Genomic DNA, 17,856 nt, shown 5'->3' on the forward strand with positions numbered 1-17,856 from the left:
AGCCTGCTACTGACCCACTGCATGTCTTGAGAGAAACCAGTTGGACAGGAGTAGTCTCATGTCAGTGTACACCTCAAATGTACAGTAGACATGAGCACACAAACCCTCCCCTGCCTCAGAGCCAGTGGAGCGCATCAGATCAAGGGCCTCATTAAGAGGGTGCATGGAGCACGGCTTCAAAGAGGTTACTGAGAGCTCTGACCCCACTCAGCGAGCCTGCTCCCAGGGCTGCCCTCTGCAGGAGGGGCCCCTCCAGTGCCGCTGGCTCTCTACTCACTCAAGATCAGACGCTGCTGCACTGGTTTCATAAGAGCCTTTGAATGATTGAGGCTGTATCATACACCAGACCAGGCTTTTCAAAGGATATAGGTCTGAGTGCTGAGAAAGAATAATATCCCAGGCCGTAAAAAGGCCCCGTGGCGCAAGCAGTCCACCATTTTATTTGAGGATTACATGGTCAGGTGGCTTTAGGTTGAAGCTCTAAATTTTATTTAGAGAAATGAAAATGCTCAGTTATGTGATAATGTTTGGAGGGAAACGGCTTAGGAACTTCCTCAGAACATTGAAATTATGGATTGGGTTTCATGGAGAAGTTGAAGGCGGGTCAGATGGGCTGCACGAAAAATAGGTAGTCTTCATGAAGTGGAGCCAAGGCATAGTCCAAACCTCAAAGTCACAGTGGAAGGTCTGAAAGACACAAATGTACTATTATAATGAATCACTCCAATGTTATTACTTTTAACTATGATCCACTTGCCAGCCAAAATTAGTGCTGACCTTCACCCAATTGCTATACATACAACTTCAACATAATGTATCATATTTCAATTCAATGCACTACTTACTAAACGTATAATAAAAACTAAAAACGTATAATACCTGCTGCAACAAAATATCTGTTTGAAACTTGCAGTTGGCCAGGTCTGGGTCTCCATGTCCATTTTTGCAGCACACGGTCCGTGAGAGGTCTACTTCCAAAATGTATTTGAGTCCCTTTACAATCTGTAACAGAAAGCTACATTGAACTGAAGTTTGCACCTCGCTGGTGTAGTCCAACTATATCAGGGCTGCCCAACCCTCTTCCCGGAGATCTACTGTCCTGTGGGTTCAGTCAACCCTGATTTAGCATATCTGATTCAGCTAGTTAAGGTCTGGTTGAGCAGTTAATTAGTAGAATCAGGTGTTTTAAATTTGGGTTGGAATGAACCCACAGGATGGTAGATCTCCAGGAAGAGGGTTGGGCAGCCCTGAACTATATTGTGAACCATACAATATGCAAGTGTTTCCCCAACTCCAGCCCTTGAGTACCCACAACAGCACACATTTGTATTGTAGCCCAGGACAAGCACACCTGATTGAACTAAATCATCTATTCCTCAATAAGTTGTTTATCCAAGGCTACAACATATGTGATGTTGGACTCGCGTACCTGAGTTGGGAAACAATACCAAATGGTATGGTTCACAATATAGTTGGACTATACCAGTGAGGCATGGACTTCAACTCAACATAGCTTTCATCCTTATTTCAACACCATATTGAACACATTCGAAATACGACTACTTCAGTATAAAATGTCAGTCCTCCATACCTGTCCGTTGGCTTTTTCAATTGCAGATGGCTTGAAGAGAAAAGCATCATTGGTCTGATTGTTAAATGAATAGGTCCCATGAAGCACCGCTTTTAGGACGCCCTTGTCATTTGTGTTGATCTTGTATGGAGCGCCAGGCACTAACCTTTGGCAACTGACTGGGGGGAAAAAAGCTAATTCAACAAATTCACTAAATGTTTGTTAAGTTAGGTTTTAGGTTCTACAGGTCTTACACTTCCTATAAAACACAGAATCTAGCCAGCTTCCGCAAGACTGTGCTACAACTGACAGTCAGAACTGTAGCCAAAGGCAAGCGACAATATATTTCTCATACCGATAAAGTCGACCAACATGAGCAGAGAAAACTGACTCCAGAAAGAAACTGAAATCAAGCCATAAGGGTCTAATGCTAACAGGATACAGCTGCATTATTTCACAAGAATAATCATTAGCGGTCATGCACTACTACTGATCAAAAGACAATTCATTATTCAATATTTTTGTAATTACAGACATTGTGTGGTTATGGTAAAGTAATTAGAATTGTTAAATTGTGGACATAAGTTGACAAAAATCCTCGAGCCTAAGAAAACCTAGATAACAAACTGGCTTCACAAACATGACATGCTACAGGAACTAAACACAGACAATTTCATCCTATTAAAATAAGATCTTACCAATTGAGCACAAGCCACAGAAGAGCAGAAGCATGTAACTCAGCCCCATGCCTGTTGGAGATTTCTCAAAACTGTTCTGTTTACTTTACTTCCTGTTAGGCAACACTTCCACGTGTTGCAGACTAGCAAAATGTACCATGGGCGTTACTTCCACAAGACAATCAATTAACTGGCAGGTGCAGCCAATAGAGAAAACTGAACAAACTAGTTTGATAATTTCAATATCTTTTTGACATTCTCTAGTCTTTTTGCAACAGAACATTATTTTCATTAATTGTGTTACATGGAAAGGTGGTGGTTTACTTATATTTAATCAGTACATAAAATAAAAGAACCACAACCAATTTTGAATTGGTCTTAAATTGGTTTAAAGCTCCCTTTGAACAGTCTTGTGTAATAGCATAATTTTTATGTTTAGACAGGCAGCCCAATTCTGATCTTTTTTCCACTAATTGATCTTTTGACCAATCGCATCAGATATTTTTCAGATCTGATTGGTGAAAAGACCAATTAGTTGGCCTCCCGAGTGGCGCAGCAGTCAAAGGCACTGCAATGCTTATTAAGGCGTCACTACAGATACGCAACCGCGAGACCCATGACGACGCACGGGTTAGGGGAGGGTTTTGCCGGCCGGGATGTCCTTGTCCCATCGCGCTCTAGCGACTCCTGTGGCGGGCCGGGCGCATGCACGGTGCCACTTTCGCCAGTTATATGGTGTTCTCAGACACGTCTCATGTCTCTCGACCTTCGCCTCTCCCGATATCCAATTGGATATCACAAAAAATAAAAAATAAATACCAAAGAACAGAAGAAGAACAGTGCTGCTTGTGTAAACGTAAAAGTGCCTTTTAAAAATAATGATGTCTGTGGAAAGTGGCAATACAAAATAATAAAACATTAATAATAAAAAGGATTCTAATCATCCACAAGAAACCAAAGTAGGCTTTGAGAAAACAGTAAAAGTGACTAAATTCATGACATGTAGAGTCATAAAACACTACTCTATGGGCTACTCATACTGTAGATATACTGTACATTGTTTGTAGTACCAATTACCACCAGCAGCTGGTAGCCATAGCTCGCTTTTCCAATAGCTTTGTCTGCATTGAATTGACAAAATAATGTCTTATTTTACACAAGGAGGTAGAAATACAGATGTGAATTATTAATACATTTTGGGAAACGTCATGGAGTTGTAGAGATCTCAACTAGAGAACGTTGATGATTACACTGACTGGGGGAATCAGTTTAGGCCATGTCAGAGTGACCTGAATCGAGACATTTTTGGAAACTATACTCTGTGGATAAATCTTTGCATGGAAACTGAACATTTACTCTGTCTTCAGACTAACAACCCTGTTTTGAGAGACCAAACTGCACTCCTCAAAACATCTGATGAACTTTTATTTCACTTTTGTCTCGTCTGTAAAGACGTGCATTGCACTTTCAGTATGTAAACGTAACATCAAGTTAATTATAATGCTCAACTCATAATCATTTAAATTGACTTGTTTACTGGTCCCACATCCCATAAATGGGATAAAGCCAGAAGTGGGAAACTGTACACATTTTGTCATCTCTGTCAAATTTGGTCTTCATTGGCTGTATCCTCACTGTCTCTTTATTGCATTCTGGTTTTGACATCTTTCTGCATAAAAAAATCAGCTCTCTGAAAAAGGTCAGTAGACGTTCTACTTCAGAGGAGAGAGATGGTTGAACCTCTGTCATCAAAGTCCCTCCCCATCTGTCGTTGCTCGCTCACTGACAGAGAACTTTATCTTATTTTAGTTTTTCACAGCTTCCCCCTCTAGGGAAAATCCTGTTTTTCACTCTTCATGTTGGCAGAAACTGGTCTTTGGATTTCAATGACTTACTTAGTATCTCACAATGATAAGTCAATCAGACACATGAAATATCTAACCAATTTAACCATGTGGTTCTGCTAGGCGATCCTTTAAAAAAATGTTTTTAAATTGTTTCTGAGAATCCTATACGAACTCTTCGATGGGACATCTGATGTCCACTGATTGCAGTCTCACTTCCATGACCAAGGAAATTATGACTTTTGGCAGATTTGTTCTTAATATTAAAAAAGCATGAATTATCACTATGAGTTATGTGAGGTGCACTGCGTTGCCAAAAGTATGTGGACACACCTTCAAGTTTCTGTATTCGGCTGTTTGAGCCACACCTGTTGCTAACAGGTGTATAAAATCGAGCACACAGCCATGCAATTTCCATAGACAAACATTGGCAGTAGAATGGCCCGTACTGAAGAGCTCAGTGACTTTCAACATGGCACCGTCATAGGATGCTACCTTTCCAACAACTCAGTTTGTCAAATGTAAGCACTGTTATTGTGAAGTAGAAACGTCTAGGAGCAACAATGGCAACAGCCGCTAAATGGTAGACCACACCGAGTGCTGAAGCTTGTAGGGCGTAAAAATCAGCTGTCCTCAGTTGCAACACTCACTACCGAGTTCCAAACTGCCTCTGGAATCAATATCAGCACAAGAACTGTTCGTCGGGAGCTTCAAGAATTGGGTTTCCATGGCCTAGCAGCCTCACACAAGCCTAAGATCACCATGCGTAATGCCAAGCGTTGACTGGAGTGGTGTAAAACTCGCCACCATTGGACTCTGGAGCAGTGGAAACGCGTTCTCTGGAGTGAGGAATCACGCTTCACCATCTGGCAGTCCGACGGACGAATCTGGGTTTGGCGGATGCCAGGAGAATACTACCTGCCCAAATGCATAGTGCTAACTGTAAAGTTTGGTGGAGGAGGAATAATGTTCTTGGGCTGTTTTTCATGGTTCGAGCTAGTTCCAGTGAAGGGAAATCTTAACGCTACAGCATACAATGACATTCTAGAATCTAGACAATTCTGTGTTTCAAACTTTGTGGCAACATTTTGGGGAAGCCCCTTTCCTGTTTCAGCATGATAATGACCCGTGCACAAAGCAAGGTCCATACAGAAATGGTTTTTCGAGATCCGTGTGGAAGAACTTGACTTACCTGCACAGAGCCCTGACCTCAACCCCAGCGAACACCTTTGGGATGAATTGGAACGCCGACTGCGAGCCATGCTTAATTGCCCACATATTTTTGGCCATGTAGTGTATGTCTTCAACATGAAATAGATTTTTGTCATTCAGATCTATAAAAAACAAGGTGAGAAACCATGATAGATATTGACTTTGTAATGTTTACCTTGATGTGTGATAGAATATACAGTCAGGCCCAGAAGTATTGGCACCTTTGATAAAGATGAGCCAAAAATACTGTATAAAATTAATAATACAAACACTAAGCTAATGCAATTTTTTTTTAAATTATATTATTTTATACTAATACAATTGCTCAGAGTAAGATATTTTTTTTAATCAAGTAGTCATCTCTTTTCCCCAAAAGATAGGGGTCAAAATTATTTGCACCCCTTTTTCCAATACCTTTCAATACCTCACCTTCCGAAAATAACAGCACTGAGCCTTTAAATTTTTTTTAAAAATGAGATTGGAGAACACATTTGGAGGGATCTTAGACCCTTACAGAACGTACAAAATCTTTCCAGATTCTTGATATCCTTCGTCTGCGCTTATGGACTGCCTTCTTCAATTCAAACCACAGGTTTTCAATGGGGTTCAAGTCCACCGAATGAGATGACCATTGCAAAATGTTGATTTTATGGTCAATTAACCATTTCTTTGTAGATTTTGATGTGTGCTTTGGGTTATTGTCTTGCTGGAAGATCCACTTGCGGCCTAGTTTCAGCTTCCTGGCAGAGGCAACCAGTTTTTGGGCTAAAATGGTCTGTTACTGGGTAAAGTTGATGATGCCGTCAGCCTTAAAAACTGCTACAGTAACATGATGCAAATGGGGTTGTCAAGTATACTGTATTGATTTGTGGGCCTTTTAGAGGCCAATATTGTTGCAAGAGGTAAGCAATCAGATAGACTGAGTGGTTCCTGCCATTTTGATGGAGTGCTCAAAATTTATCTCAGCCCAACAATGTGACCATTCGTTCTGAGCTCATGTTGCTTTTGCAGGAGGATTCCGTTTGAAAGGGAAAGGTTGTTTTTATATCTCAAAGTGTCTGTTGTTTAATTATTACTTGATTTCCTTGGTAGCCAGAGAGCCATGTGCAGCTTGGGGATGTACATTTGTAGGTACCACTTTATATTAAGGTCCCTTAATAAAGCTTTATAAATAGTTTGTAAAGAGTTTACTTGCCATTTATTAATCATTATTCCTATGTTTGTAAATGTCAATAATCAATCTTTAAATAGTAATTTATGCATTTATGAACACTATTTTAAATGGTTTATTAATGATTTATAAGATAATGAATAAGGTGTTTGAGCATAGTAGGTTCACAATTTGTGTAAATGATAAATTAATAATAATGTATTACTAATGTACTTATAAACCAGTGATAAAGGAGTTATTGTCAACTCATAAGATTATTTATAAGCCATTTGTTAATGGTTGATTAATGGTTTGACCATATGCATATTTATCAATATATTTATATACGTCATGATTGGGATATTTAATACTTGTTAATGAGTGCATTTGTAAATGTGAGTAAATGCACATACTAATACATCAGTTGATGATTAATGTAGCACCTTATAAACCATTTACTGATTATTTTTAAGAAATATGGCCTTGTGTCTTGTCATTCTGTTACCAAAAACCTACATATCTTTAAGATATTTTCTTATTTCACAGAAGTAATAGTAAAGGTAGACCTACCAGTTATAGTGTTTTAACTGATAAGAATTTTGTTTCTGAATTATTAAGTGGTTAAAATTCAGAATTCTGTTGCCAAATTGGTAACAGAATGACTGCATTTGAATTGGCTACGATGGGGAATCATAGTAGTGACAAGCCACAGTTGGGTCACCTGCTACTGTCCTCACCTTCTACTGGCATACTGTTATGTCCAGCTCATAACTGTTTTCCTTCTCTTTCTGTCGTCTGGTGGTCATTGGGAAAACCATTTGGACAACCCCTAACTCTCTCAGTCTTCTCTATATCTAGTTAATGTTACCTCTCCCGGCTCATGGGTATTACTGACATACCCATAAGCCCCCTCTCTTTCCATTTACTGTAACCAGCATCCTTACCCCTGAGTCCCGACCGACACCGGACATCCATGAACGTTGAAAAGTAGTTGAAATTCAGTCCGCCCTGGCCTTGATTTTCAAAGTACATAGGCGTAGGTTTTGGGTCCGGTCCGGCCATGATTTGGCCTAAACATAGACGTCCATGATTGGTCCAGTCCAGACAGTTGAGTACAGTACTGTATAGCACACTAGAGTATAATGTACTGTTTTGCACTATACTGTACTGTACTAAACTCTACTTTACTGTACTGTTACTCTAGTGTACTGTATTCTACTCTACTGTGATGTACTGTGATATCCAAACTTGAAACATACACGTCTGTGATTGGTTCAGGTTTGGTCCAACCAAATTTTGTCTTGTTTGGGGGTGGAGATTATTAAAATAATAGCCCGTGTGTAGGATAATACCCAAATATACAAAAAAGGATATTGCACCATAAAGAGAAGGACATTCATATCCATAATTATGCATTTCCAAAGGATAATGTGTGAGTGATATAATATGTAGGAGTGACCCTCCAAGTTGGTTAGAATGATAAAAATGGCGATTAATTTCTGAGCCTTATATAAACAGATATGTGCCTTTTGAAATCATGTCCAATCAATTGAATTTACCACAGGTGTATTCCAATCATGTTGTAGAAATATCGCAAGGAGGATCAATCATAGGCGGAAATCCCAGGGGGGACGGGGGGGATACGACCCCCCCATCCTGGAAAAAATATGATTTGTCCCCCCCAATATATCACTGTAAAGATAACTATGTAATTTCAATAATATTAATAATACGCAATGAAAGCACTTGTGCTGATTATAGACACTTAATAGCGCGTTTTTAAGTTTCACAAGATTGCGACCCCCCCCCACCCTTTGCCTCACAATGGTTTGATCCACTGCCAGTTCTTTAGCTGGCAAGGTAACAGAGGGTTCGTATCTACTGTCCGAAAGGCACTCGATGTACGTAACTGACGTGAGGTAATCCAGTCAATCGCTCCATAGCAATGTATATCTTTTTTTAATGTTGCAGGGTTCACACACTAGCTGAATTTGCAGAGCTAGCGCGCAAACTAAAGCAAACATTAACTATCAAGCTAGCTAGTACCTATTCCATTCATGTGGCGTCGTCAAAAATGAAATATTTGCTATCGTCAGTTTATTCCAAGATTAGCATGCAGCTGTAGTGCTTCAAAGTCCTTGTGATAAGGTTAGCGATAAACTGAAGTCCAAACTGAACAGAACTACACTCTCTTATACCATTGTCTTAAATATATTTAATGGTCTCGTTGCAAAAGCTAAATTGTCGCTAGTGAATTTTTTTTTTTCACCTTTATTTAACCAGGTAGCAAAGATTATAGCAAACACCACAGAAACGGAATTGATGCTCGCTAGCTTTGCAAATTCAGCTTTTGTTGGAAACCTGCCAATATGAAACAAACTATGTTAAAATTTCAAAACGTTGCAGCATGTGTTGTGTAAATGTGTGTGTGTGCAGCTAGACCGGCCAGCCAGGTAGAAACATGTCAGAAAAAAGTTAAAAGACGGACATCAGAGTATTTTTCAGTACACCAAAACGCAAAGTAAGAACTCTAGTAGCCTAATATCTCAAAGACGAGTTAATAAAATTTTCATAAGAAAGAAGTGAAATGCTAATGGAAATGTTTCACAATGATGTCATTAGGCAGAGCAGGCAACAGATGGCACACAGACAGCAGAGCTGGGGACAGATATGCAGGGACAGATTGGCAGAGACAGAGTCTCAGGTAAGTTTGTTGAGTCTTTGTTTGGCAACATTATGAAAGGTTCTCAATTTTTTTGATTTGTAAAATAGGGACATAATTGGAAAATGCCATGGATACCCCCACTCAACTTAAACTGGTGACTAAACTAAGATTTGTTTAAGGCAATGGTATTGCTGTTGTGATTAATTGTGTAGTTTTGGGTACTGGTAGTTAGGAGTACAGCAAACACCTTATTTCTTTTCTAGGAGACAGACTGTGAGGGTGGTGAAAGGGAAAGAGCCAAGGAAAGAGACTTCAGAGGACAGTGTCACAGCCACGGCAGGACCAGGTGTCACCCTTGTTGCCAGCAGCACCAGTATAGGGGACAGTGGCACAGCATCGTCCAGTTACCTCAGTGATGGCACAAAACCATATCAGCCACACCCACAATTTATAGAACCGCAAACTCTTGCAAACAGAGTGTTGACGTTTCAAGAGATGGTTTCGCGATTTCCCCTGGCTACATTATAATCCATCAATAAAAGGAGTGTTGTGTTTTCCCTGTAGCCAAGGGTTTTCAAGCCAGCCATCTTTTGGCCAAAGAGCAGATGCTGCCTTCATTAGTGCAGGATTTAGGAACTGGAGAAAAGCCATTGAAAAATTCACAGCACATCAAAACTGCCAAACCCACCGCCACTTTGTAACTGTAACAGCACACCAGCTAAATCCAATCAGTGTCCAGTTATCCAGCGCGTGGGGTAAACAGCAGGAGGACGCAAGGCATTGCTTGATGAAAATTGTTAGTTCGGTGTGGCATGTAGTAAGACAGGGACAAGCCTTTAGAGGCCACACGGATGACAGTGGGAATTTATACCAGCTTTTGAAACTCAGGGCAGAAGAGGATGATCCCATTTTACTGAAGTGGTTAACAGAGCGTACCACAATGTACACAGGCCCCAAAGCACAGAATGAAATTCTGAACATCATGGCCAATACAGTCATTCGAGGCATTGCAGCTGAGATTACGTCTCTTCCGATTGTACAATTTTCATTAATTGTTGATGGTACTCAAGATGTCTCTGGTGCTGAACAGGAGAGTGTCTGTCTGCGTTATGTTGACCATGACCTTGTCCCTCACAAGGAGTTTATTGGGCTATACAGGGTGTCGGAGACAACAGGCGAGGGCATTGCGAAAGTGGCAACTGATGTGTTGTTGAGGCTCAATTTGCCCATGTCTGGCTTACGTGGGCAGAGTTACAATGGTGCCTCAAACATGGCAGGAAAATACACAGATGCACAGGCAATTGTGAGGAGGCAGCAGCCATTAGCCCTCTATGTCCATTGTGGAGCACACTGTGTAAATCTGATTACACAGGCTGGCTGCTCAGCCTCCCCACTGGTCCGGGATTCCCTTTCTTGGGTCCATCAGTTAGGTGTCCTCTATGGCCAGTCAGGAAAGTTTAAGAGCATGTTTGAATCAATTGCCACGTCCAAAGATACAAATCTGACCACCCTGAAACCCTATGTCCAACAAGGTGGACTGTGCGGAATACTGCTATTAGAGCTGTGCTAGGGCAGTATGAGCGGGTACTCAGCAGCCTAGAGGAGATGGAAAAAACTGCATCCAAGACAGCTTCAACTGCCAGTGGCTTATTCGAGCACTTCAGCAAAGACTGTGTTGGGCCTCACACTTGCCTCTGCTGTTCTTGGAGAGCTTGAATGTCTAAACATTTCACTGCAGAAGAAAACTCAGACTGTCTCTGGTATGCAGGCTGCAGTCGCGTGTGTGCGGTCATCTCTTAGGGGCAAGAGAAATGACGAAAGCTACCTTGCATTGTATGAGAAAGCAACAACTTTGATTGACTATTGAATCCATTGAGACGCACTCAAGACGATTTGCTGGCAAAGCAGTGGATCACTATAGGGCAGAATTCTTTTAAGTGTTGGATGGTGTGGAGGTTCAGTTTGGCGACCGTTTTGACCGTTTTGACCAGGACAGTCTAAACGTCCTGCAAAAGTTGGAACAAAGCGCTTCTCATGGGTGAGTCTCTAGATCAGTACCCTGAGCTGAACATATATTCTCTTTCAGTGCAGATCCCTCTCTTTCACAACAAATACCCCTGTAGCAGCAGTGGAGAGGCAGCAGAGGTCCTTAGGAGGCTTCCAGTGGAGGTACGGGGGTTGTTTGACCAAGTTGAGGTGCTGATCAGAATTTTGTTTGTGGTGCCAGTGTCTTCATGTGAGGCTGAGAGGAGTTTCAGTGCACTCCGCAGGTTAAAGACTTGGCTACGGGCTAGCATGGGCCAAGAGAGACTGAACGGTGTAGTTGCCTGTAATGTACATAGAGACAGGCTGGACAGTCTCAAGAGGGAAAATATCTGCCAGCAATTTGTTGGATCCATTGAAACCCGCAAACATATGTTCGGTTCTTTTGTTCAGTAGTGTGTATAGCAGTGGTTCTCAACCTTTTTTGGATGCTGGAACCCCTGCATATTTTGAGGTAAGGCAGGCAAGGTTTTCAGCGGTCCTCAGGGACCTCCACCCCCTCTATATTATATGTAAACTTACTGGAAACCTTGTACTGACTACATTCATTACACTTTTTTATTTCACGGACACCTTGCAATTAGTCCATGGACCCCTGTTTGAGAACCCCTGGTGTAATTGATATTTGTTCTTTTGTTTAGTAGTTTTCAGTTTTTAGTACATGACAGTACACTTACAAATTATTTATTTCATGTTATTTTATTTAAAATGGCATACTTTGTGTGACATACTTGTCCATAGCTGCTGTTTGAAGAGTTGAGACACTGACTGAAGGATATTTTGTTTGATTTATTTGGGGTTTTCATTGAAGTAGTTATTTTGCTTTTAGCACTGTACTTATTTTAAGCTTTTTGTTCTTGTAAAGATATTGTAGTAGACTCAGGCCAGGTGCACATATTTAATGACTATATAAATGTATCACAAAGTCAAATTAAAAGGTCAATTCAATACGGAGACCAACTTTGTGATGGTTCTCAATGGAGATTCTTTACGATGAGATCACACCATGTTCATTGTATTTATGAAAACTGCTCCCATACAGTGTACAGTACCATTGCCGCCTACTGGCCTTTCTTGATATTGCTGGTTGTAAGTACGAATACCTGCATACATACTGGATTGATAAGGAACACTGCTATAACTATTATTAGTAGTAGTATTATAATGATTTAAACAAGTTGGGACAACCCTTCAGTTAACTACTGTACCTAACAATTATCCAGTAGTAGGGATTATGGTCCCTCAATATACATTTAACATATTACAACGTAGGCTATGTGTTACAGCACTACTTTTGGTGTCCCCCTCGGGAATTGCTCCTGAGAAAATTTCATGTAATTGTCCCCTCCAAGGTTGATCTCAGATTTTCGCCCCTGGGATCAATGTAAACAGGATGCACCTGAGCTCAATTTCGAGTCTCATAGCAAAGGGTCTGAACACTTATGTAAATATATACACGCCTGCTCCCGCTCTTCCCCCCTGGCGCTCGAGGGTGCCAGGCTCTCCAGCATTGCGCACTCCTGCCACACCTGCTTTTCCCCGCCACACGCATCAGCATATTATTGAAATCACCTGGACTCAATTACCTGTTTATTACCTCCCCTATATTTGTCAGTTCCCCATCTCTGTTCCACGCTGCTGCATTGATTGTCATATGTCCTTGTATACCCGTGTGCTGACGCTGTGCCTGTCCTGTTTCATGTCTGTTCCATATTAAATGTTGTACCTGCTTCTCCTCTCCGGCGTGGGTCCTTACACAGTGTTACATTACAGTCTTATGTTTTTCATTCCAAGTTTTCGCTATGGTCCACCCTGTTACTTCATTTGGTACTTAATAGTAAGTGCCTATTAAGTGCCAAATGTAAGTGCCTATTAATTAATAAGTGCCAAATGAAGTAACAGGGTGGACCATAGCAGTGCTGATGATTTCATCTTAAATCAGCCATAAATCCCCATGTGACAGGAGGAATGGAAGCTTGTTGTGTGCAACAGGGAGGGGAAATTGATTGCAAGTTTCACAAAAAAAAATGAAATTGTGAAAACCTTTCTAGCCTGTCTATCTATGTGTAACAGATGTGTTATGCTCGACCCAGTTCGACTCAGTTTTCCACCACAAAATGGCCACACTATGATTTGACTATTATACGTTCAATGTTTCTTTTGAAAAAAGTATTTGAAAAGGAACCGTTAAAAAACATTAAAACGAGAGTTAAGAGTCTATTGACGCACCCGTCAGTTTAAACTAGAGATATCAGGTATTTTGCATGGACTGCGTCTCAATCGACCGCATACGCATATGTCGGCCTTCCGCATCTGCGGTGGAAGGTGGCCTAGCTACAACGTTGTTTGTCAGACCATGAGACATCCCGAAAGTCGGTCTTCTCACAAAAACTTTGGTAGTTTCCCCCAAAAGTGTCACGGGACTCACCTGAAGGTAACCCATACAATCAAATGGAAGTGTGGAGGAAGTTTTTTTGCCAACAAAAATAAGGGGTTAAATATGTGTCCAAAAAACTGAAATATTTCCTGAGCTTTCTTATATCGCCTATAGGACAGACTCTTCAAAACCTTATTCCTTATGATACATTTGTTGACTGTCTTTGTTGTCGTTTATGAATGTGTTATTCAATGCGTTTGTATGGGCTATAGTAGTAAAGGCCAAATTCAATATTTTATCAAATTATTTTTAAATATTTTTTTATACCTAAAAGGGTCCTAAAATTATAAATCAAATACGTAGCTAAAGGATCCATGGTATGGATCCTTTACCATCTAAAAACAATTTCATGTTATTGTAACAGTATAACTTTAAACCGTCCCCTCGCGCCGACACGGGCGCGAACCAGGGACCCTCTGCACACATCAACAACTGACACCCACGAAGCGTACCCATCGCTCCACAAAAGCCACGGCCCTTGCAGAGCAAGGGGCAACACTACATCTAGGTTTCAGAGCAAGTGACGTAACTGATTGAAACGCTACTAGCGCGTACCCTCTAACTAGCTAGCCATTTCACATCTGTTACATTATCTTAGACCCCCCCCCCCCCCCCCCATCTCAAGGCTGAGACTTTTAGAGGTTAAAAGTAGGGCAAGGTTTTTTTACCCTAAAATTAATCACATGAAATAAATAATAATCTTCAGGAATTACTTTGTCAAAGCAACAAAATAACTAAGGCTTTACAATGATGATGTAAACTTAGATACATTTCTGGAAGTTGCAGAGGATGTACAGAGGGACATGTCAAAATGATGGATTTTGGCACTTTAGCAAGTCTTTATTCATTTAAAAAATCTGATGTATTGAATTTTCCATGTGGTCTATATTAAAGGGCACTTCATTCAATATAACAGGCTTTTAACCCTTGTGTAGTCTTAACATTCGGTATACTCCCCTTGTCCTAAGGGTAAAAAATTACCCGCTTTCACTAAACCCCTAATATAAAGCAGCTTAATTGAATTTTAAACTGTCACGTCCTGACCTTAGTTCCTTTTTTATGTCTATATTTTGGTTTGGTCAGGGCGTGAATTGGGGTGGGTATTCTATGTTTTGTTCTATGTTTTGTACTTCTATGTGTTTGGCCTGGTATGGTTCCCAATCAGAGGCAGCTGTCAATCGTTGTCTCTGATTGAGAACCATACTTAGGTAGCCTGTTCCCACCTGTGTTTGTGGGTAGTTGTTTTCTGTCTCTGTGTCTGCACCAGATAGAACTGTTTCGTGGTGGTCTATTTTTGTTTTAGTGTTCCGAGTTAAAATAAATATTAACATGGACACTTACCACGCTGCACCTTGGTCCTCTTCTCTTTCTCCCGACGACGTTCGTTACATAAACCCCAAATATATTTTGCATAAAGAAACAACCTGTCGTTCATCACAAACTTTGTGAAAAACTTGGTTTTCCCGCTTCACAATGCAAAAAGATTGCATTTAATCAGTGGACACCACTCGTTTTTATTACAACACACCTGTCAAAATTGTTTTCTTTACTAAAGTAGAGGTTTATTATTATTTTTATTATTGCTAAAGGTACTGCATAGATGTAAACATACTTTTTTTTTTAGCAAGAGATAGCACTTATATATACTGTACAATGAGGAACTCAACTACAAAGTACTAGTCTTCTCCCATTTTTTTAACCATTACCCCCACACAGTAAGGTATATAAACAACAACAATAAATAAGAATAAAATAAGATAATAGATACAAAAGAAAAACGTGAAGAACATAAATCATTCAACTCTAATTAGCACAAGTAGGACAGTATGCAAGTGTGTGTTCATGGACTTTGCAGATGTATTTCGCGCATGTGCAGCACATAGTATTTGTTTTACAGTCCTTCTTTGGGGGGCAGAATTAGCATCTCCTCCTCTTGCCTGCCCCAACTGCAGCCTCAGGTGGATTAGGACAAGATTCAGCCCCCTGAACAGCTTTCACAAGCACTGCAGAGGCTACTGTGCGGGGGACGAGCTTACTTCTTTGAATGTGTGGGGTTACAAGTGCTTTTCCCAGCTGCTCCAGGAACACCCTCCTCTTGTTCCGCTTATCAGGCATCCAGGTAGAGTTGATCTTGTTCCATATCACGAAGGCATTGTATGAGAACACATCAATGATGTTATGGAAGATGACCAGGGGCCAGTGGGCAGTCATTCTCCTGCAGCTGTAAGTTCCAATCACCTTGTCCAGGTTGTCCATGCCTCCTTTGTTGTTGTAGTTCAGGATGATGGCTGGCTTCCTGTCCTCACGATCACTGATCTCAGCCATTTTGTGCAGTGTGCTCAGGAGGACCACATTCTTGTTCCTCTTTGGGAGGTAAGAAACTAGAGTGGTGGTGGGGGTGAAGGCAAACTTTGAGAAGGCCTCGCTCCCCCTTGTTGCGAGGAGTGCAGGGGGGAGCTCAGGCTTGTTCTTTCTAACTGTGCTTTCCTCTTCAGGAGCTGCTGGCTGAGTTTATAAGAGGTGAAGAAATTGTCACACGTGACATTGTGCCCTCTCAGTCCATCTGTCACATCAAGCACAACCCGCATCCCCTGGTTCTTCTCCGGGCCTCCACTGGTCAGCTTCGCTGTGAAGACTTGCTTCTTCCAAGTGTAGCTTATATTGTGTGTCACAGGCCACCCATATCTTGATGCCACACTTTGCCGGTAGGGATTTCCTTGTCTCATCGCGCTCCAGCGACTCCTGTGGCGGGCTGGGCGCAGTGCGCGCTAGCCAAGGGTGCCAGGTGCACGGTGTTTCCTCCGACACATTGGTGCGGCTGGCTTCCGGGTTAAAGAAGCAGTGGTTGGGTTGTGCCTCGGGGGACGCATGGCTTTCGACCTTCGTCTCTCCCGAGCCCGTACGGGAGTTGTAGCGATGAGACAAGATAGTAATTACTAGCGATTGGATACCACGAAAATTGGGGAGAAAAGGGGATATAAAAAAATATATATATAAAAAAAAAAAAAATTACTATAAGACAATCTTTGTACCCTGGTGGTGTACAGCTTTCATGTAAATGTGAACAAAAGCGATGTTTCACTCTCTCTAATGTTGGGGTCACTCTAGGAAAAGCCATCAAATTTCAATTTGAAAAAATATCATTTAGGTGGTTTTATCCCAGGGTTAAAATTCTATATTTGTGCACAATTTCTACTTAAAATATTAAAGGGATGCAAAAGGCACTCATTTCGTGGAATGACCCTTCTCTTGAGCATATCAAGTGGATGGTGTCACGTTCTGACCATAGTTCTTGTGTGTTTTGCTTGTTTTAGTGTTGGTCAGGACGTGAGCTGGGTGGGCATTCTATGTTGTGTGTCTAGTTTGTCTGTTTCTATGTTTGGCCTAATATGGTTCTCAATCAGAGGCAGGTGTTTTGTGTTGTCTCTGATTGGGAATCATAAATAGGTGGCTTGTTTTGTGTTAGGGTTTGTGGGTGGTTGTTTCCTGTCTTTGTGTGGTCTCTGCACCAGATAGGGCTGTATCGGTGTAAGTGGTCACAGTTTTCGTCTTGTTGATTAAATCATGTTGAACACGGAATACGCTGTGTCTTGGTCCGATCCCTGCTACACCTCCTCTTCAGATGAAGAGGAGGAAGGCTGCCGTTACAGATGAGATGTAACTATGTAGGTTTGTGTACTCTATTGTCTATCCTTGGTGTGAACGTCTCCTGTTACTTCACATATGTTGAATTACATAACCTAATTGCAAGTGCCTTTTTCAAACGGGTCATCATACAGTGCTAAATGGCAACTATCTGGATGACTATTTTAAAAGTAATAAAGGGTGTTTGTAGTTTTCCAGCTAGATATGAGCATTACACAATACAGCTAGTCATCCAGTCTGGAGGCGTGTAATGCATTTTGTTATGAATTGCCCCTTGCTCCCATCCTGCTTTTCCAAGGACATCTGTCCACAGGTATAATGTGATCAGAGATAAGGCGATGCTCTCTAAGTAACGTTTATTCAGTCACTTCCAGTCATTTCACATGCTCGATGATAGAAACTCATGCAGGGACAAAACAAGGCTTTAGCCCAACTAATGTTATGTATATACCCATTAAAACAGACAGCATCTGTCACTCTTTGTCCTGTCTTTGCTTTGCCTTGCAATACGACAGCTTGGAGTAGGCGAGGAAAACATACAAATTCCTGTATTTTTTTGCAGTATTTAGTGGATATGTATTTTATATAATGAGTTTTTGCCACAACTTTTAAA

The 17,856-nt window shown here is 41.1% G+C and overlaps 1 protein-coding gene across 2 annotated transcripts; it reads right to left on the minus strand.

Annotated features, from left to right (window-relative positions):
• Nucleotides 1-407: 407 nt before the first annotated feature.
• LOC129852295 (cystatin-F-like) lies at nt 408-2,740 on the minus strand. 2 transcript variants are annotated; one of them, XM_055918262.1, is made up of 4 exons: nt 2,269-2,740; nt 1,592-1,764; nt 880-1,002; nt 408-687 (listed from the first exon to the last, which is right to left on the minus strand). In XM_055918262.1, exons 1-4 carry the CDS (start codon nt 2,315-2,317, stop codon nt 583-585), a joined length of 450 nt encoding a protein of 149 aa, XP_055774237.1. In that variant the 5' UTR covers nt 2,318-2,740; the 3' UTR covers nt 408-582. The 2 variants fall into 2 exon arrangements, with proteins under 2 accessions (XP_055774237.1, XP_055774238.1); XM_055918263.1 differs by having other exon boundaries at nt 1,592-1,749; nt 2,269-2,710.
• Nucleotides 2,741-17,856: the final 15,116 nt, after the last annotated feature.

This window comes from Salvelinus fontinalis, chromosome 1, assembly GCF_029448725.1.
Source record: "Salvelinus fontinalis isolate EN_2023a chromosome 1, ASM2944872v1, whole genome shotgun sequence".
Lineage (NCBI taxonomy): Eukaryota > Metazoa > Chordata > Actinopteri > Salmoniformes > Salmonidae > Salvelinus > Salvelinus fontinalis.

Coding starts and splice junctions, on each gene's coding strand:
- LOC129852295 (XM_055918262.1), bottom strand. CDS start 2,317: ATGGGGCTGAGTTACATGCTTCTGCTCTTCTGTGGCTTGTGCTCAATT. Junction 1,765..2,268: donor CTGTGGCTTGTGCTCAATTG/GTAAGATCTTAT, acceptor TTGTTGAATTAG/CTTTTTTCCCCCCAGTCAGT. Junction 1,003..1,591: donor TTGAAAAAGCCAACGGACAG/GTATGGAGGACT, acceptor TTTCTGTTACAG/ATTGTAAAGGGACTCAAATA.